This window comes from Solanum stenotomum, chromosome 9 (assembly GCF_019186545.1).
Source record: "Solanum stenotomum isolate F172 chromosome 9, ASM1918654v1, whole genome shotgun sequence".
NCBI classification, from domain to species: Eukaryota; Viridiplantae; Streptophyta; class Magnoliopsida; order Solanales; family Solanaceae; genus Solanum; species Solanum stenotomum.
The window spans coordinates 53,563,526-53,587,537 of NC_064290.1; the positions used below are offsets into that span (position 1 = coordinate 53,563,526).

General features: G+C 35.0%; 2 protein-coding genes across 5 annotated transcripts; both read left to right on the top strand.

The window, feature by feature from the left end:
- Window positions 1–307: 307 nt before the first annotated feature.
- Window positions 308–12,988, top strand: LOC125875888 (replication factor C subunit 1). 3 transcript variants are annotated; one of them, XM_049556946.1, is made up of 24 exons: window positions 308–464; window positions 580–644; window positions 1,823–1,939; window positions 3,661–3,870; window positions 3,922–4,236; window positions 4,316–4,383; window positions 4,613–4,688; window positions 4,784–4,845; window positions 4,926–5,062; window positions 5,837–6,042; window positions 6,140–6,328; window positions 6,435–6,556; window positions 6,628–6,835; window positions 7,228–7,281; window positions 7,816–7,985; window positions 9,224–9,314; window positions 10,227–10,408; window positions 10,523–10,562; window positions 10,893–11,017; window positions 11,633–11,705; window positions 11,781–11,873; window positions 11,956–12,199; window positions 12,562–12,612; window positions 12,715–12,988. In XM_049556946.1, the coding sequence occupies exons 2-24, from the start codon at window positions 642–644 to the stop codon at window positions 12,879–12,881; spliced, it is 3,003 nt and encodes a 1,000-aa protein (XP_049412903.1). In that variant the 5' UTR covers window positions 308–464; window positions 580–641; the 3' UTR covers window positions 12,882–12,988. The 3 variants fall into 3 exon arrangements, with proteins under 3 accessions (XP_049412903.1, XP_049412901.1, XP_049412902.1); XM_049556944.1 differs by having other exon boundaries at window positions 3,661–4,236; XM_049556945.1 differs by having other exon boundaries at window positions 309–464; window positions 3,661–4,236; window positions 12,565–12,612.
- Window positions 12,989–14,267: 1,279 nt separating this feature from the next.
- Window positions 14,268–22,633, top strand: LOC125876723 (uncharacterized). 2 transcript variants are annotated; one of them, XM_049557951.1, is made up of 13 exons: window positions 14,268–14,660; window positions 15,767–15,829; window positions 16,807–17,250; window positions 18,392–18,463; window positions 18,591–18,716; window positions 18,805–19,020; window positions 19,533–19,580; window positions 19,784–19,945; window positions 20,314–20,475; window positions 20,913–21,006; window positions 21,453–21,571; window positions 21,664–21,708; window positions 22,322–22,633. In XM_049557951.1, the coding sequence occupies exons 1-13, from the start codon at window positions 14,319–14,321 to the stop codon at window positions 22,553–22,555; spliced, it is 2,127 nt and encodes a 708-aa protein (XP_049413908.1). In that variant the 5' UTR covers window positions 14,268–14,318; the 3' UTR covers window positions 22,556–22,633. The 2 variants fall into 2 exon arrangements, with proteins under 2 accessions (XP_049413908.1, XP_049413909.1); XM_049557952.1 differs by lacking the exon at window positions 14,268–14,660 and adding an exon at window positions 15,110–15,151.
- Window positions 22,634–24,012: the final 1,379 nt, after the last annotated feature.

Here is a 24,012-nt window from a genome sequence, read left to right on the forward strand (position 1 = left end):
TTGGTCGAGATTCCTCTTAGTCGCAAAGCTCTGATTCCGACGAAATCAAATTCTCCGTGTTGATAAGGCCTATCTTTAATTCGTAGAAAAAAAATTCTCTATTCACCTCAATCTTCCATTGATTATCACCTTATCTCCTATTAATTTCAACGATTTACTCCAAATTTTTTTATTTTTTTTACCATTTCAATTTTTTCCAATATGTTATGTTTAGTAAAATAAAGAAAAATATATCTATATTTAGTAAGCCCATAAAATTGAATTTATTGGGCTTGGGCCCATTACTCTATTCTAAAGCCCATGAAATTCTATTTTTCCAATTTCTCTCAATTAACCGGTTAAACCCCTGCCGGAAAAAAAGTCTCAACTCTCAAAACCCTACTTCACCGGAGCGACGTTGAATGTAAATGCCGGTTAACTCGTCGTCGGTGACTGCATAGTTTGTCGGAAACCTACTGCGATTGGTAATATGCTCTTACTTTCCCCTTTTTTCGCAGCAATTTTCCATGCAATTGTCTCGGTTTTCGAGGTTTGTATAACGAAATTACTCATACATTTGGTTCATTATTTTGTATATAGGTTGGGAGTTTGAAGATAAATTGAAATTTTGAAGGAGACATTGCTAATTGCAGATCACGAACATGGTAAATATTATTCTGCATTATTTTTCAGTAGCTTGTAAGATTTTAATACATGGGATTCTGAGCATTTTTTGATTTGCGGTAAGCTGAATGTTAATTTTCTCTGTATTGTACTAATTTAAACTTGTCTCAGATTCTATAATGCCTTTACTAAATCAAATTCAATTTTTTTACTCTCCACCGAACTTAGTCCCCTTGTTAAATTTCTCTGTATTGTGCCAATTTTAAGTTGTCCCAGATTCTAATATGCTTAACTAACCAAAGTTCATCTTTTTATCTACCAAACTAATAGTCTCTTTGGCCAACCTTTTGGGAGGCTAGCAATGGCTATATTTAAGAGGAGGGAGGTGTTTGACCAAATTTTTAGGAGAAAATAAGTGCTTCCAGAGAGTAGTAGAAGTTGTTATTCAGTAGCTAAAAGTTGTAGCTTTTTTCTCCCCAAAAAATACTCCTTTGAAAAGCACTCGTGAGGAAAATATACTTAGAAGCACTTCTAAAAAGTTTGGTCAACTACTAATTGCTGCTTAAAAGTGCCGCTCAAACTTATTGGCCAAGCTGCTTCTCACCAAAAGTACTTTCTTGAAAAGCACATTTGGAAAAACCACTTTTCATAATAAGTTGATTTTAGAAGTTTGGCCAAACAAACTATTAGGTTTTTTTTTGACATTTTCATAAACTACTTGTGTATTAGAAATGCTAGTATCTTAAACTTCATAACAAATCATATTTGGGTACTTTGTGCAATTCACTTTTTCCACTATACCTTTTCAAACACATACAGTTGCACACCTATAGAATGTACCTTTAACAGATAGCAAGTATTAAGTTGTGGTTGCTGGGATTTTCAGATTGATGTATGTGGGTTAAAGATGTGTTCTTCGAATATTTAGAATTTGAGGTCATTGACGTGGGTTGAGCAACATGAGGTCTCAAGTTCAATACCCAGCAGTGACAAAAAGTCAAAAACAGTAGGTGATTTTTCCCATCTGTTCTAGCCTGGGTGGATAGAGTTACCCAATATATGTTGATGGTGGGAGGTCGTAGGTATCCTGTGGAATTAGTCGAGGTGCGCGAAATCTGGCCCGAACACCACGGGCATAAAAACAAAAATAAAATTAAAAATATTTAGAAATTGAGATGCATGGTTTGAGAGTTTGATGGTATAGTTCTATGTAATACAGTCAGATATCAGGAAATGGTTCATGAAGCAGCATGACAAAGGCACGGGTAATGGGAGTATGTCCAAGAATAGTGCAGCAGAAAAGCCTTCTCCCACTAGTCCAAAGCCAGAAAACCTGGTAAGTATTTTGAATGTGGATCATTTTTCCGAGTTCACTTGCTTTTATATTTACTCTGGTATGGTTGTATGACTTAAGTGTTTGATAATGTTGTTACTGGTTTGTTTCTTATTCTGTTTCTTGGAAACTTTTCTGACTGCCTGGAATGGCGGGGCTGGCTTGTTGCTTCGTTTTGAGATTTCTTGGGACAAAATTATTTTCTATGATTGCCTTGACCCTAGGGTTCTACATGAGTTATTTAAGGAGAAACAGAAAGAATGAAATGGAATGGAGTATCAGAGTATTAGAAATTATGGTAGAAGATTAGGAAGGGGAAATTTAACTAATCATATATATATATATATAAAAGAGAACCTTAGGCCTGCCTACGTGGTGCCACCACAAACCATAATTCACTTTTAATTTATTTATTTCATATATCATATATATATATATAACAGAACCTTAGGCCCGCCTACGTGGCGCCACCACAAACCATAATTCACTTTTAATTTATTTATTTCCAAAACTAGCCTCCCCCTTTCATGAAAAGTTGTGACATTTATGAAAAGTTGCGACTTTAATGAAAATTGCGACTTTAATGAAGAGCTGCAACTTTNGTGGTGCCACCACAAATCATAATTCACTTTTAATTTATTTATTTCATATATCATATATCATATATCATATATATATATATAAAACAGAACCTTAGGCCCGCCTACGTGGTGCCACCACAAACCAGAATTCACTTTTAATTTATTTATTTCCAAAACTAGCCTCCCCTTTCATGAAAAGTTGTGACATTTATGAAAAGTTGCGACTTTAATGAAGAGCTGCAACTTTTTATAAAAGTTGCGACTTTTATGAAAAGTTGCGACTTTTATGCAAGGTTGTGGTCTTTCTGAAGGGTTGCAACTTTCCAAATAGTTGTAACCTTTCCGATAAGGCAGAATAAATATTTATTCACACTATCATTTGTTGTCTATAAATAGAGAGATTTCCTCTTATTTTGAAACAACGAAAATTCTGAACCTCTTCTTCTTCTTCTTCTTCTTCACAATTAAATATTTGTGTACTTTACTCATGTTGAGTGGCTCAGTGACACCATTGCTTATGTTACATATCCTGGTATGTATTTTTACAGTCATTATTTTATGCTTATGTTATTAAGGATAAATGATAAGGTAGTAATTTTCATTTTCCTTTACATTATGAATTTTTAATATTAGATAATATAGTGTTTTAGTTTTAGTGGCTAGGTTTTAAGTATTATTTTATATATTCTGTGATATTAAATTCCCGCGCGAAGCACGGGTAATTTTACTAGTTTAATATAATTTGGAACTTCCATGAGAACTTAGTGTTTTCTGCACTAAGAATCTTAAACTTCTGACATTAACTCCTTGTTTCTATCTTTTTTGCAGTAAATTAAAAAGTGGTCACCATCAATTAGTCCTGTAGAATATGATTGATCTTTGTTGATTTAGAACACATCAATATATGAATTTATCTTTCTAAATACAACAACAACAAATAAAGAATATGATTGATCTTTAAATTTTTTAATTATCTCATTGTTGGGTTTTTTAGATAGTAGGTAGAGCTTTTGAGATGGTGGAATGTTTCTACTGGAATCATCAAATACAATTTTCTAAATTTGAGAACCTATGATAGACATCAGCCTCTTTTTTGTTTTTTTTGTTAATCTTATTTTTTTTCTTCCATTTAATGGACACCAGGTACAAGAAGGACAAGAGACTACCAACAGAAGGAAAACTAGTAAATATTTTGCTACAGACAAGGTGAAGGCAAAAGAAGAAAAAGTTGAGGAAGTGTCAGCAAAAAGAAAAGCTCAAAGTGCTGCTGGAAGTTCATCAGCTAATGAGAAGCCACCAGCTGCAAAAAAAATTCACAAAGCTGAGGATGATGATGACTTTGTACCATTGGTATCTGCAATGGGATCCAGAGATGTCACTCCCAGCAAAAAGTCGGTAAGTGGCTCTGGAAGGGGATCTGCGCAGAAAAATGTGATCAGTGATGATAGTGACGATGATCTTAAGAACAAAAAATCTGATCTCAAACCTGGTGGAAGAGGGCGGGGAGGACGGGCAGCTAAGACCAGTGGAAAGGGTGTCCCTCTTGATGAAAGTGAAGATGATGCCTCAGCTGTCAAGGACAACAAATCTGGTGGACGAGGGCGTGGTGGTAAAGGACCATCTGCAGCACCAAGCAGTGGACGAGGTAGAGGTGGTGGAGGACGGGGAGGTTTCATGAACTTTGGTGAAAGAAAAGACCCTCCTCACAAGGGGGAAAAGGTAGAATCATTGCAGAAGCTAACTTCTTTTGGTAAGAAGTTGTCTGAGTTAATAAAAATGTGGTCTTTCTGCTTCGCAGGAAGTTCCTGAAGGTGCCCCAGACTGTTTAGCTGGTTTGACTTTTGTAATTAGTGGAACTCTCGACAGGTACCTCATTAGTCTGGTTGTATATTGTTGAGCGATAGTCTGGGGATAAGCACTGCACACGAATTTTTGCATAAATTTCTTTATTGCTTATAAGCATGTAGAACCCACTGCAAGAGTGCACTATGTAGTGGGTCAAGTCTTTTCGTCTGTGTTACTTTTTTAACTTATCTCGGGATTTGATATGTGAATGACATAAAGCTTGACATGCATTTCTTTCTCATTCTTTCAGTTTAGAAAGAGAAGAAGCTGAGGATTTGATTAAACGCCATGGTGGTCGTGTCACAGGATCTGTTAGCAAGAAAACGGTATTGTCTTTGCTTACAAATTTTGCTAAACCTAATGGTTCTTTGTTTGCTAAGCCTAAGTGTTTTACGGTGTTCTTCATATGGTTCTGTTGTAGACTTATCTTTTATGTGATGAAGACGTCGAGGGGCGGAAATCCTCTAAAGCCAAGGAGCTCGGGTTTGTCCAATGTCAATGCATATTCTAATTTATTCATTTGTTACTGCACTAATATTGATATCCTATACTTTTGCCACTAGAACTGCATTTCTCACTGAGGATGGTTTGTTTGAATTGATCCGGTCATCGAAAAAATCAAAATCAGCTACACAACCCGAATCAAAGAAATCTGCGGACATCATTGTTTCTTCTGGAAAGAGAAATTCACAAAATACAAGTAATTCCAAGTCTCTTTTGCTTTCCGTTTTTATTTTGTTAATGACTTGTTTATTTCTAGTGATGATATAGACAGTCTTAAATAAGAGATGAATTGGTTTATGATTTTTTTGAACAGTGTCCTCTAAAGTTCAGTAGGCATTTCAAAAAGAAAAGAAAGCAGGAGAATGTTAGAGTATAAATGTCGGACCGAACTCTTGAAAACAAGAATTACTTGGGAATACCAAAAAGTCTTAATGGTTTACTGAAAGAAAAAGATAGCATCCATTTTTTCTTCATCCAAAAAAAGAAAGAAAAAGAAAAGAATATCATCAATTCCCGTAGCCATTTAAATGATTGGGACTATAAGAAACCATCATTTACATTTCAAATTTTGTCTGTTACGAGTTAAGACTTTGAATTGATTCTAATAAAAGACAATGCTTGAAAGTTAAGACACTAAGATAGCGACACAACAAAAATAGGCTCTCCATACCCTTCGGGGTGGCCCAGTGGTTTGGGCTTGGGACTTCCATGTTGGAGGTCTCAAGTTCGAAACCCCTTGCTAGCGAAAGCAAGGGGTTTGCCTTTTGGGTCGGCATCGGGCTTGCCTAGTGCGGGTTACCTCCTATGTGGTTTGCGAGCTATTGCATAGGAGCAGGGGTTTTGCGCCCATGGGCGCACCCAATAGAGCACTGTGTTACTGCCTTTCTGGTGCCTCTTATACTGAGGTGATAGTTTCACATTCTTGACTTTGGGATTTCATGGTCTAAAATCGACAATGTTGGTTTTTTAGGTGATGGAACTGGAAGCACTGCCACAAAGATTCTAGCTGCCAAACAATTGGCACCTAGTGCATCTCCTGCCAAAAGTAGTGGATCTCCTGCCAAAAGTTGTGCATCTCCTGCCAAGAGGAAAACCCAAGCTAAAGAGTCTTTACTACCATGGACAGAAAAATACAGGCCCAAAGCTATTGTAGACATAATAGGAAACAAGTCACTGGTATTCTTCTACGTTGCTTTCTTTCTTTAATGGCTATACTTTTAAATTAAAAGATATCACCTGGAGTAACTTTACCTTCTATGTGGTACATGTTCAGGTGGAGCAGATTCAGCGTTGGCTAGAGAGCTGGGATGGGCATTTTCTAAAGGCAGCTAGTAAGGGTAAGGGGAAAAAACAGAATGACTCTGGTGCTAAAAAAGCAGTTCTGTTGAGTGGTATGCCGGGTATAGGGAAGACTACATCAGCAAAAGTGGTTAGTCAGATGCTGGGTTTTCAAACCATCGAGGTATCTTCCTTCTAAATGGTGAAAATTTGCAGACTGTAATTTAGTCAGTTTTTACTTGCACTTCCATTTCTGTTGGATTAATATAACAGCACCTTCCTTTGTTTAGGTAAATGCTAGTGATAGTCGTGGAAAGGCTGACTCAAAAATTGAGAAAGGAATTAGTGGAAGTACTGCTAATTCCATAAAAGAACTTGTTAGCAATGAATCTCTAAGTGCTAATATTGGCAGGTATACCTCTACTCTCTTGGATGTTCAAAATCAAAAGTATGATATGCCACAATCCATGTTGATAATTGCAGATCACACCATGAGAAGACTGTTCTGATTATGGACGAGGTTGATGGCATGTCTGCTGGAGATAGAGGTGGTGTTGCTGATCTTATTGCTAGCATCAAGATCTCGAAAATTCCTATTATCTGCATTTGCAATGATCGCTACAGTCAGAAATTGAAGAGCCTTGTCAATTATTGCCTACCGATTGTCTTCCGTAAACCAACTAAGCAGCAGGTTATGTATAACATTTATTCCTTTTAATATTTTCTTGTGGATGTTCGTATGGAACTGGTTATCCTCGTGAGAAAAATATAATGCACAAGAGCAATAATAAGATGGTATAAGTAGTAGTGTTGGATGATATATTCATTCTTCTGACAGTTTGTTATCTTTACTTGATTTGAATTTTAGTACTAAATTTTTGCCAAATTGTGTGCTATTCTATGCTAGTCAGTTTACCTTCCACATATTGCCTCGTTATGGACAAAATCCAAACCATCCTTGCTCCCGTAATGTGCTCTATCAACGATGTTTCTGGTGTTCCTTTCTGGATCTTTTATGATAGACATGAGGTGAAAATATTGGTTGAAAATTTGATGGCTAATAGTGAGAGTATTCTTTGACAGATGGCAAAGAGGTTAAAGCAAGTGGCAAATGCTGAAGGCATTCAAGTCAATGAGGTTTATTCTCTTTCACCAACTTGTACAAGTTTTTATTAGTACATGTTGAAGAAAATGTTGATAGTAAATATTTGGAACTGTCTTGTTGAGTTCAAAAGCCATCATCCCTGATAAAATGTTGTTTTCACTTGTTCACATTTGTGAACTGTTATACTTTGGTTTGATATTGTTGGTTTGTTGAAGTGCATGATAAAGTAATCCAGGTCTGAAACACCCAGATGGAGACCTATGAATTTTTACGGAGAAAATAATAAGAGATCTTTTTTTTTAAAAAAAAATAATCAAGTAAGCAATGTCCAATAATAGTTGAACAGTTAAAACCTTTTTCTATTTATGCATGTGGTGGGAACCGCGACATGTATTGGTGACAAGATGACCTGGTTGAGATCTTTCCTGCATAAATGTGTTATAGCATATATAATTTGGTGGTGCTACTACAAAACATTGGGAAAAGAAATTCCTTTTTTGTTGTCTGGACAGATACCCATCAACTTTCTGAGATTCATGATTGTTTTTCTTCTTCTGCCTTTCTAGATTGCTCTTGAGGAATTGGCAGAACGTGTTGGAGGAGATATGCGTATGGCTCTAAATCAATTGCAATACATGAGTCTCTCCAAGTCTGTCATCCAATACGATGATATAAGACGCCGCCTTCTAAGCAGTTCAAAGGATGAAGACATCTCACCGTTCAAAGCTGTAGAAAAGTATGCATGTATTAGATTCAACTTCCGTTTCTAGTATTTTGCCATATAATCGCTAAGCTTTTTCCCACATATGCATTGCTATGTTGGGTTCTCTCAGTGCTGTGTGCAAATATATGTGGGAATCACCATCTCCACTACCTTGTGTGCTATTGAACAGATTAAACAATAATTAGTAATATTTGGAATAAAGCACTTAAACAAATATCTACCTCCTCTAATTATCCATATTTCATTCACGGGAGATTCATACTAAAATGGGGTATGGGGTAATGGGGTAGAGCTACTATAAAAAGGTAGGATAAAGGATAAAATATGATTATTAAATAATAAGTAAAACAAAAGGTAACACCACTATCGCACCAAATCGGTCGTTACACAAAATGGAACTTTTCGTCGTAACAGAATGATGAATTCAACGATATAATACAATAAATTTAAGTAGCAATTGTATTTAAACTAACAACACAATACAATACAATAGGTAACAACAATAAAACAGCTCTGTTTTCATAACCATATACTGTGGTATTTTTTTTTTTTGATGACTAGGGAAACCCGCAGCCGCTACCCTTTGGGTGCGCACAGGGTAAAACCCCCGCTCCTATGCAATAGCTCGCGAACCACATAGGAGAGGTAACCTGCACTAGGCAAGCCCGGTGCGACGAGCTCGACCTAGAAGGCAAATCCCTTACTTTCGCTGGCAAGGGGTTTCAAACTTGAGACCTCCAACAAGGAAGTCCCAAGCCCAAACCACTGGGCCACCCCGAAGGGTTACTGTGGTATTTGTAATAGCCCTATAATACAACCTGACCTGTTGACTAAATTCTAAAGCTCAGTTCAATGGCTTTGAATACGAAGTACGTTCTTGATGTTTCACATCACTCAGCATACCAATATTGCTTGAAACTAAGCAGAAATTCCCTATTAACATGTCCTGTGGGAGTATCCATAACATGTTCTATGGACATTGTACTCTGATAGGATTGGTATATTTTGTCACTTGCTTTGGATATTGCAGTTTGTTACAAATTTACATTTTCTTGAGATATGGCCTCTATTTAATTGCATTTACTTCGAATTCTGCCATAAATAGCTTGCAATTTCCTGGTGAAAGATCTCACTTTAGTACTTTCATGTGACTACAGCATGCATTTCTATTGCATCGTACTTTCACACTCAGGTCTTGGCATAAATTTTATTTCTTAACTGACCAGTTGTGTTTGTTTCTGTGTTGATAGGCTGTTTGATTTTAATGCCAAGAACTTGAAAATAGATCAAAGAATTGACCTAAGTATGAGCGACCCAGATCTTGTCCCGCTTCTTGTCCAGGTACTTTAGACTCCATAAGGTTACTAGTTCTTCTTGAAATTTACTGTTATTTAAGTTAATTTTTTTAAAATGTCCCTGCTTAGTTTTCTGTATATCACTTTGAGACCTTGTAGAACTTTGAGTATTCATTTAAGTAGGAATAATATAATCAGTCGAAACTGGCCACTTTGTTGCTATCTTTTTTCTCTTTTTAAGTTTTCGTATTCCATCTTGTCTGTCCTAATTAATTTCTCTTATTGGATGAATTTTCCCAGTTTGTTACCTGATCATTCATCTTAAAATGACATGGCCTGAGCAAACAATTTGGCAGTTTTCTTGTATCTTATATTAAGCTAGTATAATTAGGCCCTCTTTGTTAGTTGTTCCTATTCTCTAAGACACTACTGCTGTTATATGATAGCTATGAAAATATGTGTTAACTTTAAGTCTTGCTTCCATCCTTAATTTGTCTTGCATACTTAATTGTGTCCTTTAGATTGCTTTATTTCCACATATTGATAACTTCGTTGTGTTTGAGAGAAGACAGTTGTCTGTAGAAGTGCTGAAGGGCTTTGTTCCTGCAAGATGTTTGGGCAGTGTTGTATTAGGTTCTATACTATAAAGCTGACTGTATGCTTCAGATGGTTCACTTTACTTTTTTCTTTTCCATGCCCATTCTTCTCTGCAGTATTGGTGTACCTCCTCCTTTTGTTACTCGCTATTGTTCTTGATTTTCATTTGTATCATCTATCCTGTATCAATTGCCTTATAAACGAGTCGTAGACAACATAAAGCTAATATTTAAATGGTATAGGTTTGTCATTGGTATATTGGGATTTCAAAGCTTCGGAGTAAGTGTCAATATGGTTTTAAAATATTTTATGAGTAGACCTCCATATGTTTTTGTATAACTGTTTCTGAATGTGATGGCAGGAGAACTATCTCAACTACAAACCAAGTTCTGCTGGCAAAGATGATAATGATTTAAAGCGGATGAGCCTAATTGCGCATGCTGCTGACTCTATTGCAAATAGTGACTTAATAAATGTACAGATTCGAAGATACCAGCAGTGGCAACTTTCTCCAGCTGGTTGCCTTTCGTCTTGCATAATTCCGTAAGACATATTTTAAGATTCTTGTGTTTAGTTGCATTGTAAGTTGACTTTATCTTATTATGTTGGTGGCCTCTTTCATCGTTCCTTTCTTCTTTTTTTTCTCCCTCATTTTAGTGCTTCTTTGTTGCACGGACAGAGGCAGACTCTTGAGCAGGTGATTGTTGCTTCTTGTTCTCCATCTCTAATTTCTGATTTGCTCCTTTCTCTTAATTCTGATGGCTGAATTTAAGTTGGTCTAGAGATACTGTTATACTATTAGCTTTCTTAGATAATTACAGGTGCTTCGGTATTGGTATTTAATGCCGAAAAGTTGAGTTGTATTTCAAAGGTGTTGTCTCAGTATGATCCTATGATTTCTTCTATGATAATCTTTGCCTGCCATTTTTCAGCTTTGCCAGAGTTTTCACTTGAATATAATTTAATTGTGATCCAATCCGGACTTGTTTGAGGCCTTCTAAATTTCAGTGGGTGTTAAATGTTGCAGGGAGAGCGCAACTTTAACAGATTTGGTGGCTGGCTAGGAAAGAACTCTACAATGGGAAAGAATTACCGGATCCTGGAGGAATTGCATGTTCACCTACTCGCATCTCGTGAATCATATCTGGGAAGGTACTTTCTTCTGTATTTAGTTTAAAACATATTAGTTTTCTTCTCACTTGTCTTCTAACCTGATACATGTCATCTCATTCGATCTGTGCTTTGAGTGCTTTCAATAATCTGATCTATCAGAGCACATGTTCTCTTTTATTGTTATCACTGTTTCCTAATTTTCTCCATCTTATGGTGAATTTAATTTTGTTTCTAGTTCTTTCTAATTTCCCAAAATACAAATATTAAGATCTGGTACACAAGCACATCCTTCTTTCAGACAATTGTTCTAGATTGAGAACTTGTTGAAATTCTTTTTCAATGCCTACATAAGTGTAGTTGAAGTTAGAACTGTATAGATAATCTTCTTAAGCGAATGGGGTTTCCATGATGCATTGTCTTGTCCTACTCCTCTTCTGCATGGGTGATAGTGTTAATCGATTGTTGAAGAATTAATGATTGACTAAATAACTTTTGAAGTATTACCTATGGCAGGATTTTCATGTTTTGTGTACACTTCTCTTCCAAAATTTGGAAGTCAGTCAAAGTTCCTTCCAGTCATTTCTTCCTGCACAGGCAGAAATAGTCTTTATGCATCCGTGGCAGTTGCTTACTATATCTTCTCATACATTTCAGGGCAAACCTGAGACTTGACTACTTTTCTCTTCTTGGAAAGAAGTTGACAGATCCATTAAAAGTGCTGCCTAAGGTGGATTATTCATGCTTAACCTGAATCTCGTTGTGTATATTTGTTTGCGTAGTTATATATGAATGTAATATCCAGGATGAAGCTGTAGAGAATGTTGTTGCTTTTATGGATTCATACTCTATAAGCCAGGAGGACTTTGATAATATTGTGGAGATATCAAAATTCAAGGTATACCATTGTTTTCAGTCTTCTCCTAATTTTTGTGATGCACTTTGGAAATCTGCTCATGTGTTGACTGCATTTGCACCAGGGACATCTGAATCTTCTGGATGGTGTACAGCCTGCTGTGAAAGCGGCGCTGACAAAGGCATACAACAAAGGAAGCAAATCACGTGTAATTCGCACAGCAGATTTAATTACCCTTCCTGGAATTAAAAAAGCTCCAAAAAAGCGCGTTGCTGCAATGCTGGAGCCACTAGATGAAGGTGTAGCTGAAGAAAATGATGAAACACTGGCTGAAGATGAAGAGAATTCATCAGAGACAGAAGACATAGGTATACCCCCTACTCAGCTTGCCCATTAACAGGACGTGTGATAATGTACCATTCAATAATTTTACCATTACTGTTGACTGAAGATTCTTAAAGATAAGATAATTCCTTCGGTATGAGTTGTATCTTATAGTTAAGAAAATAGCAGTTGCGAAGAATCATGTACATTATAGTTTTCTTCCCTAGTGTCTTTGCAGTAAGCATTTCATATTTCAATGAGGTTTGTACTTCTCATTAGGGATACCGGTTTTTTTCAGAACATTTGTAGGTCATGATATTTCTCTAATATAGAAGAAGAGTGTAATTCTTTTACCATAACTGGGAGTTGTATTTAATGATGTTATTGCATGTTTCGGTTAACTCAGCAGATGTTGGGAAAAAATTGCAGTCGGATCTTCAGAGTCTCAGTTCGAGAGGTTAGTGACATTCTAGAACAATTCCATCTTCTTCTGTGTTCTTCTGCAATTATTTAACACACTTTTTCGTCTTTCTCTTGATCTGTTTTTCCTTTACAACAGGGATCCAAGTAAACATGGACTTGAAGGGTGCCGGGAGTTCAGGTGGCAAGAAGCCGTCTGCAGGGAGAGGAAGAGGAAGAGGAAGTTCTATTAGCAGTGCAAGCGCTGAATCCTCAGGTAAGAGAGGTGGCCGGGGTTCTGGAGCTGCTGCCAAGAGAAAGAGGTGAAAGCTGAAAACATCTCCCTGACCTAATTTTGTCGGTTACAATCATCGGAAGCTGCAGTTTCCCCGGTCTTCTTCCTTGGGAAAAGAAGCATTTAGGAAACTTGTTTTAGCTGTTTGTGTAAAAAAGAGAGGTTCCTAAGTTGATTTATGTATATTCTACTTGAAATTGATGAATGCTTATTTTCTGTTAATAGTTTTGGTTTGATTCTCAAATTTTGGCTTCTATTGCCATTGTCATGTTCATTCTGTTTTACTATCACTATAACTCTTCATTTGCTGTGGGATGTGGCAATATAGCTAAGTATTTCTTATGGTAATGCCAACATCAAATTAAGGGTTGTTTTGGCTTAAAAAAATCATGTTTTGAAGCTTAAATTGTCTTAAACAAAGTTAGTACTTTTTCTTAATAAACATGAATATCTTATAATTTATGAAAACTATCTAAACTTTCTCAATCCTCGTATGATATGATCTTTCTGAATGAGCAAATTATAGTTTATAAAAAAGATATCTGAATATCTTATGGCGTTTCAAACAATAAAATATGTACCTATATGTTTTCTTTTATAAATGTTTGTAATTATATGTTATAATAATTTTTTAAATATCATTGAAATATGTGTCTAACTTTGTTCAAGCTCAAATCTTAAATATCATTGAAATATCAGTCGCGACGATCTATTAAATAATATACTTGTTTTCAAAAGGCGAACAACGATTTTTAATTCATGATTATTATACTCTTTTAAATAACATAGCGCCACCACAAATTAGAATTCCCTTTTAATTTATTTATTTACAAAATTAGCGTTCCTTTTTCATGAAAAGTTGTGAAATTTATGAAAAATTGTGACTTTTATGAAAGGTTGTGACCTTTCTGAAGGGTTGCAACTTTTTCAAATAGTTGTAACATTTCTGATAAGGCACAATAAATATTTGTTCAAACTACATTTTGTTGTATATAAATAGAGAGATTTTCTCTTATTTTAAAACAACGAAAATTCTTTCTTCTTTTTCACAATTAAATATTTGTGTATTTTTCTCCTGTTGAGTGACTCACTGACACCTTTGCTTATGTTACATATCCTGGTATGTATTTTTACGGTCATTAATTTATGTTTATGTTATTAAAGATAAATGATAAGATGTAATAATTTTCATTTTTCTTTACATTATTAATGTTTGTTACTACGTAATCTTGTATGTAAGATAATATAGTGTTTAAGTTTTAATGACTATATGTTTTATGTATTATTTTATAAATTTCATAATATTAAATTTTTCGTGCAAATAATTTTACTAGTTAATAACTAATCTGGAATAATTATTTATAATAATTCACCCACTTTTAGAAATTTACATATTTTGTATCAATAACCAAAACCCCTTCTAAAACCTCCCACATCCCAACTAAAATCTTATCTCCAAATTTTCAACCATGTCCATGGCTTCTACCAAGAATTTAGTCCCTTCTCATTTTTCATTCTTGAATTCAAATCCCAAATTCACATTCCCAAAAACTCAATCTTTTTCATTATACTCAAACCCCTTTTGCATTACATGTTCAAAGAAGGTAAAAAGAAGAGGAAAATTGAGGTACCCATCTGAGAAAAAGAAGCTAAAACAGCAACAAGAAGCTCAAGTTGATGTTGAAAACAAATTTGAAGGGATTTGGAGGCTCTCAAAGCTTAGTGTTTCAGTTCATAAAGACCCTGGAAAAGATTTCTTAGGTGTTTCAGATGCTTTACTCCAAGAAATTGCTAAAGTTCTTGAATTTCCGGTAAAAAATTTAACTTTAGAATATATTTAGCTTTTTTTGTTTGGTGAAAGTGGTAGAGATTGCTAAAGTTCTTGAATTTCTGGTAAAAAGGTTAACTTTAGAATGTATCTGAGTTTTTCATTGAGCGGAAGTAGTACACATTGCTAAAGTTCTTGAATTTCAGATAAAAATGTTATCTTTAGAATATATTTGAGTTTTTCTTTTGTTGAGTGAAAGTAGTAGAAATTGCTAAAGTTCTTGAATTTATGGTAAAAATGTTAACTTTAGAATATATTTGAGGTTTTCTTGTTGAGTTGAAGTAGTAGAAATTGCTGAAGTTCTTGAAATTTTGTTTAAAAGGTTAACTTGGAATATATTTGAGGTTTTTTTATTGAGTGAAAGAAGTAGAAATTGCTACAGTTGTTGTTCTGGTTAAATAGTTAACTTTAGAATATATCTGAGTTTTTTGTTGAGTGGAAGTAGTAGAAATTGCTAAAGTTCTTGAATTTCCGGTAAAAAGGTTAACTTAGGAATATATTTGAGTTTCTTTTTGTTGAATGGAAGTAGTAGAAATTGCTAAAGTTCTTGAATTTCCGTTAAAAGTTGACTTTAGAATATATATTTGAATTTTTTCTTGTTGAGTGAAAGTAGTAGAAATTGCAAAATGAAAATTGTGTTTTTAGTTTGTGTTTAGTTAGTCTCACTTAGTAGCCTAATTTGATTTTGGTCTCCCATTTGAGCAATTTTTTGTAGAAATAAATTCAGTGAGCATTAGAATATACTTGAGTTTTCTGTTGAGTGAAAGTAATAGAAATTGCAAAATGAGAATTGGTTGTTGAGTTTGTGTTCAATTAGTTTCATATTAAATAACATAATTTGATTTTGGTGGTCCGTTTACTCACTCATTATAGAAATATTTGAAGTCTAAACTGTCAATAGTATGTATTTAGTTAGAAAGGATACATATAAGATCAATTGATAGTCAAATTTATTGTTTTGACTTCAAAAGTCAACATTAGGCAGAGGGAGTTTTTGTATTTTAAATTTTGGATTTCTGGTAGATTCAGTCAGCTTTAGATTATTTTTGCATTTGATGTCAAAAAGTGCTCTTCTTATCTATTTTGTAGGTTGCTTCAATGTTGCCACAGGAGGCATTTAAAATTGTTAGAAAATCTTTTGATGCTCGCAAGGTTCGTTTCCCTCAAAGCATTCTTTTGAAATATTCCCTCTATATCAAGGCTGAGTTTGTTTTATATATCAGCTTGTGTTTTCTTGCTTCTGTATCAAGTAACACGTTGTTTTTTCTAATATTATATATTTAACCATCTTACATTCCAATATAACCACCATATGGTGCTCTAAGACCATGTTTAAGTGAAAAATCTAGACTATGAATCTGTAGGGTCATTCTGTCCATTGTAAAAATGTGCTTAATCCAGAATATGATTTGGCATAGGTGAAAACCGAAAAGATCATGATCACATTGACCAGAAAAAAGTTATCCAAATACCCCACCATCTATAGTTTCATTTATTTATAGCAGTTCAAGCTCTTTAAGCTGAGATGCAAGATACATCTTTGCATCCTTCCATTAGAACTTAGGAGAACCGAATTTAGAACTTCTTGGACCAAGCACTAAAGTGGTTCAATAGATTCAAATGTTTCAATCAATTGTCCTTATAAAAAAAATGTTTCAATCAATTGCATGTTTCCAAGCAAAAACTTGACAGGATCTTGTTTATTGTGATCTAATTAAGATATTTAAGTGTATACATGAGGATGAGGTAGCTCCTTAGTATATGCTTTCCAGGTTCTCTTTTCTCCATCATTAGCTCTTTGCTTTATTTCCTTCCAGTTGTCAATGAACATTGACCGTCCTAAGTTAATTCCGCTATAATGTATTGAATTGAAGGAAAGATGGTAGGAAAATAAGAGACCATATTCAGACCTAGAGCATATTCTATCAATGATTTCCGTATACTTATTTCTACTATTTTAGGATGCTCATGTAATTGAGCTTATTATGTGATGTATCCTTGATTATAGTGTAGGACTGTAGGGACGATGATGCTAGTGATTTGTAGCATTAGCATTGAATTGCTTGAAACAAAATATGTAATAGGTACAGTTGGTGATATACTTAACTTCTACATTAACCTTATTGCAGTTGCAAAAGGAACAGAAGTTTGTTTATACAGTTGACGTGGATGTCCATAAACTACTAAATTTAGAGCCTCGTACTTGGGAATTCATCTCTGAATTGGAACCCAAGGTTGGCTTAATTGAGCATTTGCCTCAAGACAGGACTTCTGGTGACATAATGAGCATAGTACATGCTTGCGTAAAATCGGGTCAGGATGCAACTACTTCAGAACACGGAGATAGAAATCTCTGCAATGGATCACATACGAATGCAAGTCATAGAAAACCAAAAGTTGCAGTTGTTGGAAGTGGGCCTGCAGGGTTGTTTGCTTCTCTTGTGCTTGCTGAATTTGGTGCAGATGTTACACTGATGGAAAGGGGAGAAGCCGTTGAGAAAAGGGGCTGTGACATTGGTGCTCTGGTTGTTCGACGGATATTGCAAGAGGAGAGCAACTTTTGCTTTGGGGAGGTTATATCCCGATTCACTTATTTCCTTCAAAGGTTTTTCCAGCTTCTTGAGATTAATTTCTGCAATTTGCCTCTGTTTGTTTTGTGCAACTATCCTTGACTTATATTGTTGCAGCACATGAAAGTATTCATGACATTACAAATATATAATGGGCAAATATTTTTAGGCAAGAATACCGAATAAATGACTGATTTTGATCTTAATGATTTCGAAATACTTTTCAAGAACTAATTTTCGTCGTTGCAATGCCAAAACATGGACACTCAATGTGAAAGCTGACACTCACTAGATCTGGACGCAAAACTTTTTGGCCGAAGTAGAATTCTTTTGGGGTTTCATTGTATTCCGAATAATACCAGACTTTAACTGCCATAGTCCTTCCTGTTAGACCTGATTAAAATTCTATAGGATCTCCTTTAATTGTAACAGGACTAACATGTCTTGTGCTGCACTTAGATTTTCATCACCTTCAACTATTGGAGTAAAATATGTAGCAAATTGGTTGTTTAAGTTATAGGATAAGATGTTTGACTCATTATTATGCTATTAACCAGTACATTGCCCATTGATGTGAAAACTAGCAGGACTGCCCTCAAACAAATGAAAATAATTTTTCTGTTTATTCTTTAAACTCTTGTATAAATAGACATATTTGAAGGGGAGCTTGGTGTAACAACATCTTGTAGAAATGCAGGGTAAGGCTGCATACAATAGACCCCTGTGGTCCGTCCCTTCCCTGGACCTCGCGCATAGTGGGAACTTAGTGTACTGGGCTGCCCTTAAATTGATAATATTTCTGGTTCAGTGTTTCTTCCATACTTCATCTTCTCCTTGCTCTTAAGATGTACATGATGTTGTACAGGCCATATATTAAATTTTGAACAATTTTTTTTTACTTTGAAATAGATTGATGTCAAATCAGATTCTAATCAAATCTGTATTTCTGTACTTGCACTGTGAGATTTGAAAAGAGATGTTTTAGAGGTTGGATCGAGTAACTGCTCTCAGTGATTTAGATATGTATGCAATTTCAGCACCTTACTGGTTTTCACCTCTGGTTTGTGATGTCAAATAGATTGTATGGTGTTACAGACATTGGCTCTCATTAGCTACTTATTTACGAAGGACTTATGTGTGACAGGGTGGTGCAGGTACTTGGAGCGACGGGAAGCTAGTTACTAGAATTGGAAGAAACAGTGGTAGTGTTTTAGCAGTAAGTTGCTTAATCCTGGAAAATTTCACTTTTGATTGTTTACATATGCAGTCTTCTCTATGTGCTCATTAACATGTGTTTATTCTGTCAATTATCCTTATCATTCAACCTTGCTCTTGTTTTCCAGGTTTTGGAAACATTGGTCCACTTTGGAGCTCCACAGAAAATTTTGGTCGATGGAAAACCTCATCTAGGAACTGATAAACTGGTTCCACTTCTTCAAAATTTCCGTCGATACCTTGAAAAGTTGGGTGTAAGTAATTTTTAACTTATGCCTCTTAGGAAAGAAATGTGAAAGTTCTAGACTTGTAAGAATTTTTGTTTATTGCTGATATGGTCAGGTCACCATCATGTTTGGAACAAGGGTAGATGATTTACTTGTCAAGGATAAGCATGTGGTGGGTGTCAAAGTTTCTGATGCAAGAGAGAACAGCTCGCACTCCATGAACCAGCAGTTGGGGTACGATGCAGTGGTTCTCGCAGTTGGGCATTCTGCACGCGATACCTATCAGATGCTTCTTTCTCATGGGGTCAGCCTTGTTGAAAAGGATTTTGCTGTGAGCTCCTGTCCATAATTAATATATATGTTTAGTTTATATCTCTTTTCTTTCCATTTATAATTTTTGTGTTTTATCTAAAGTGTACATATGCTTATAGCTTTATGCCTTGGTACTGGCCAACATTTCCTTAATGCTGAAGAATACTACTTACCAATTGTCAAAAGAAACTTCACTTGTGGAGTTTAATCCAAAATATGGTTAGCGGAAGTAAGGAAATGTCTGATTTGTATTCATCTTTATATTGTTATCGAAACCTCACTTTTATCAACAATTTGTTTTCTTTTTTCCTTTATTTTTGAGATATCATAATTCCTTGGACTACTTGGTAGCGCATGCTGGGGTTGCAATCCTGTCTTTGTGTTGTGTGTGAGCTTGTCCGTTATTTTTTCCTTGATGTCTTTGGTTCATTAGTATTGACTCTCGTGTTTCTGATTTTTGCTATAATCTCGTTGGTATTCCATCATCGGCAAAGATACAATCATTCTCCTAATAAATCGTATTAATTGCAGGTCGGCCTGCGGGTTGAGCATCCTCAAGAATTAATAAACAGCATACAGGTTTGTTACTGAACACAATCAATCTTTAATTTATTTGTGATAGTATATTAACTTTTTCCCTCTGGCACTTCAGACTTGTCCTTCGACTTCCTAAGCTATTTCATTATCTGTGAGCAAGTATTTGTTATTTTCCTCTCTAAGTTCAATTATATTGTGGCATTTAACATGAAAACAATTCGTGTTTTTGGTCCAATAATATTCAGTATTCTGGATTGGCCAATGAAGTTCAAAGTGGACGCGGAAAAGTTCCTGTTGCTGATTACAAGGTTGTTGAATATGTTAATACAAATGATATTGCTTTGCCTTCAAATTCTGCACCAAGAAATCGCAGTTGTTACTCCTTTTGCATGTGTCCTGGTGGCCAGGTACAACAATTGCTTTTGTTCATAATTGCTGATGACATATAATGATTCGTCATTTGCTTATGCTTTTCCAACTTTCTAATTATATTATTCCGTCTCGTGCTACATAAATCCAACCTGCTTTCTTTATTAGTTGTCATGTTTTTATTCACTGCCGTGTTTCCTTTTTCATAACTATGATTTGCTGCACTTGAGCTGAGGTTTATTGAAAACGTCTGCGTGCATCCTACCCTCTCCAGACCCAACTTACAGACAATGTAGATTAGTGATGACAACAACTAGAAATGTTTATATGCCTATGTTAAGTTGGTGATATCCGAAAGACATGTAGTGTCGATTTCGATATAATTTACTTGGCAAGATTTTGGCAGGTAGTTTTAACAAGTACTAATCCATCGGAGCTCTGTATCAATGGAATGTCCTTTTCCCGACGGTCATCTAAATGGGCAAATGCTGCACTTGTTGTTACAGTCTCGTCAAAGGATTTTGCTGCTTTGGACTTGCGCGGACCTCTCGCTGGTGTTGAATTTCAGGTACTCCTTAACTGTCCATACTGGTCGCTTAGAAATAAACATGTAATCATGAACTCGTTTTGGAATTCTGAGGTTCACATCAAACTTCTTGAGAATTAATGAAAATTAAGCAGATAATTACCAACATTTTGGGAAGAACAATCAATTTATAAGAATTCGTCTTTGCCTCAAAGAGAAACGGTTGAGCTGATTGCTTATTTACTTCGTGTACTTTGATTTGATTGGCATGCATCAAATAGAACGAGATCTGAAGATTTGAGTAATTTCTAACATTGAAAGAGAAATAAAGTCAATTTATCTTGGAAAAATTGGCATTATCTTGATGGCAGAAGATAGAAGCCATAACATTATATGGAAAAACGAGTAAAAACTAAAGACATTTATCATTTGCTAATAAATTACTTGCAAGTATTTACATCTCGACTATATGATTTTAGAGGATGTTCGAGCGAAGGGCAGCTGCAATGGGCGGAGGCAATTTCGTGGTACCTGTTCAAACGGTGACCGATTTTCTCGACAAGAAATTGTCAGGTAAACCTCTTTGTTGGGGTTGGTGGCATTATTGGGGGTTAAATATTCGGAGTAAATACCCATGGCTACCACTTCTATTGGTTCATCACTCATTTAGTTACAGTTAGACCCCTCTATCACATCCATCCTCTATAACAACATATCAGTATAACGGTCAAGTTTTCTTTGTAACCGGCTTACATATTATGTTACATTATATGTTTCCTATAACAGCATCTCACTACAACAGTTGGAATATATCCAGACAAATGACATCGTTGTAGAGAGGTTTGACTATACTAGACTCACTGTAGTAGTCCGTCTGGCTGCTCTTGCTAACTATTATAGGAGGATGCTGCACCCCTGTTGGGACTACTAACTACACACTTTTTACGACAAGTCCGTTTGAATTGGAAGAGCAGGAAGCGGACAAGAAATACTTATCTGGCTTAAAATTCATTTTACAGGTACGTCAGTGCCATCGTCCAGTTATAGATTAGGAGTAAAGGCAACAAATCTCCATGAACTATTCCCTAGTCACATAACCAGCTCTTTACAACAATCACTTTTGAAGTTTGACAAAGAGGTATTTTCCTGTCTTGAGAATATGATATATCATTATCACTAAATGTTCGTCTCGGAAAATTAACATCATTTCTGTTGAACTTGGAACTACAGTTACCAGGATTTATTTCAAGTAGTGCTCTTCTTCATGGAGTAGAGGTAATGTAATGCATACCTTTCTTTGTGATACCCAACTTATTTAATCATATACTTACTTGCTCTATGTTTCGGAAATTACATGCTTCTAAATTCATTAAGCATATAATCGATTCTTACATATGGATTTTCGGAGAGTTCATTGCTTAAACAGAACTATAGGAAATAGGTGAACAAAGTCCCTTTTATTTCTTTTTGTATCAGAAAAGTCACTTATCTTTTGTTATTTCACTCGAAAGGTCTTTTTTTCTTTCTTTTGTATCTGGAAAGCTAGTACCTTTTGCGATTTCACTCAAAAGGTTGCTTTTTTCTTCTTTTTTTCTTTTTAAAAGTGTCCAGATATATCACTTTCCGGATTGAGACTGACCTTTTGTGTGAAAAATAAAAACTAAGCCACTTTTTCGATACAAAAGAAAGAAATATGACTTTTCGAGTTTATAACAAAAGATTAATAACTTTTCTGATACAAAAAGTAACTTTGTTCACCTATTTCCAATAGTTTGATGACCATTTAAGCGATGAACTCGATTTTTAAACAAAGCATTGGAGTTAATAACTTGCACATTTCTTGCTTCTTGAACCAAAGTGGTAACTTTTCATTTCTTCCTCATTACAGACAAGAACTAGTTCCCCTGTCCAGATCTCGCGAAGTGCTGACACTTACGAGTGCACGTCCTTAAGAGGGCTTTACCCTATCGGAGAAGGAGCAGGTTATGCTGGCGGGATAGTAAGTGCAGCTGTTGATGGCATGTATAGCGGTTTTGCTTTAGCGAAAAGCTTAGGTCTTTTTCATGGCAGCATCGAGTCGATTTTAGGGAAGGCTCAGAGTGCTGGAGTTGCAAAATATTGACACAATTATATCTAGTTTTGCTTTCACTATATTGTGTAAATCATAGGCTGCTCATTGTTGATCTAGCAATTTTGCATATATAGTGTTATACTCCATTTTAACCGGGTTAAAATAGTGTACAACATTTTGGAGATTTCTAAAGTTAATAACTAAGTCAAGAAGTCGCCACCTAATTATTACGGTGAATTAGGACACCTAAATTGATTAAAGTTATTTTCTAAAGTTAACTTCATTTTAAGGTCTACTAAACTTAAGATTCTAGGTAAGGGTTTAACTAATCTAAAGGGAAGGGGTTAGACATCCTTTAAGATCCATTAAAAATGGTTAACCGGCCGAACTTAAATTATTTAATTAGGCTAAGTGTAAAAAAGTAGGAATTAAAAAGACTCAAAGAAATTGGCTAGAAAACATTTGTTTAATCACATTTTTGCAAACTTGAACGAACTCTATGGATTTGAAATAAATGACAGAAGTAAAAAAAAACAAAAAAAAAGAAGAGGAAATAACCATTAGCATAAAACAAACTTTACTAGCCTCCAAAGTCTATGACTTAAAAATGGAATACAAAATCTAATTTGTACTTACAGATATTTGTATATTTTAAAAAATGTCTTAAAAATCAATTTGAAAACAAAAGTTGATTCCCTCTTAAAATCTTTTGGAAGTGGAAAGCTATGGTTACATAGAATAATATATTGATAACTAATTTATGAATAGCTAGGTGATTATGTCTAACATGCTCATTTCTTCTACGTTAGTTATCCATGAAAAAAAAAACCAAAACCAAACATATTCAAATCACACAAGTTAAACATGTAAAAAAAAAAAAAAAACATAAAAATGAATAATGCTAAAATATAAACTATAGAAGACAATCCCAAGTAAATTTGCTTGGTTTGCTATTTGGACAGTATGAAATATCATAGACTCCATGTGCGTGTATGATGGTATCGAGTCATGAGACTCGAATTTGCTAGAGTCCCGAGTGAAGACTCTATTTTTGCTCTGGAAATGTTCATGCAAATAAAACGAGAATGAAGAGATTAGTAAAGCAATTCGACTTTAAATAAATTAGATATAAGATCAAGTAAAACTATATATCAAAGATACTATTTAGAACAAGAAATATACAAGCATCTGAACAAGACACTCAATTAGCATTGATGATTTCTCCAACTAACAATGGCTATATCATAAAAAGAAAACTATTTTTAGTACAAGCTAAATCTCAAATATATTAGATTTTAACTTTAAACGAAATATCATTTCTATTAAGCATGAACAATGGAATACGATGCATGAGTCTTGGCAGAATATTATGGGATTCTCTTAAAAATGACAACTTATGCACAAGCTTATGCTAACCGAATATACACCGAAGGTCTAAAATAGTGTTCTCACAAACATGAAACAAAGCTAAAATGATATCAAAAGACGTGATCTATAACTAAGAAAAA

Bases quoted from the DNA above. Each gene is read 5' to 3' on its own strand.
- LOC125876723 (XM_049557951.1), top strand. From the start codon at position 14,319: ATGTCCATGGCTTCTACCAAGAATTTAGTCCCTTCTCATTTTTCATTC. The intron at 18,464-18,590 runs GTAAGTTGCTTA...CTTGTTTTCCAG, and splicing joins ACAGTGGTAGTGTTTTAGCA to GTTTTGGAAACATTGGTCCA. The intron at 21,007-21,452 runs GTAAACCTCTTT...TTCATTTTACAG, and splicing joins TCTCGACAAGAAATTGTCAG to GTACGTCAGTGCCATCGTCC.
- LOC125875888 (XM_049556944.1), top strand. The intron at 10,563-10,892 runs GTGATTGTTGCT...TAAATGTTGCAG, and splicing joins AGAGGCAGACTCTTGAGCAG to GGAGAGCGCAACTTTAACAG. The intron at 11,018-11,632 runs GTACTTTCTTCT...CATACATTTCAG, and splicing joins CGTGAATCATATCTGGGAAG to GGCAAACCTGAGACTTGACT.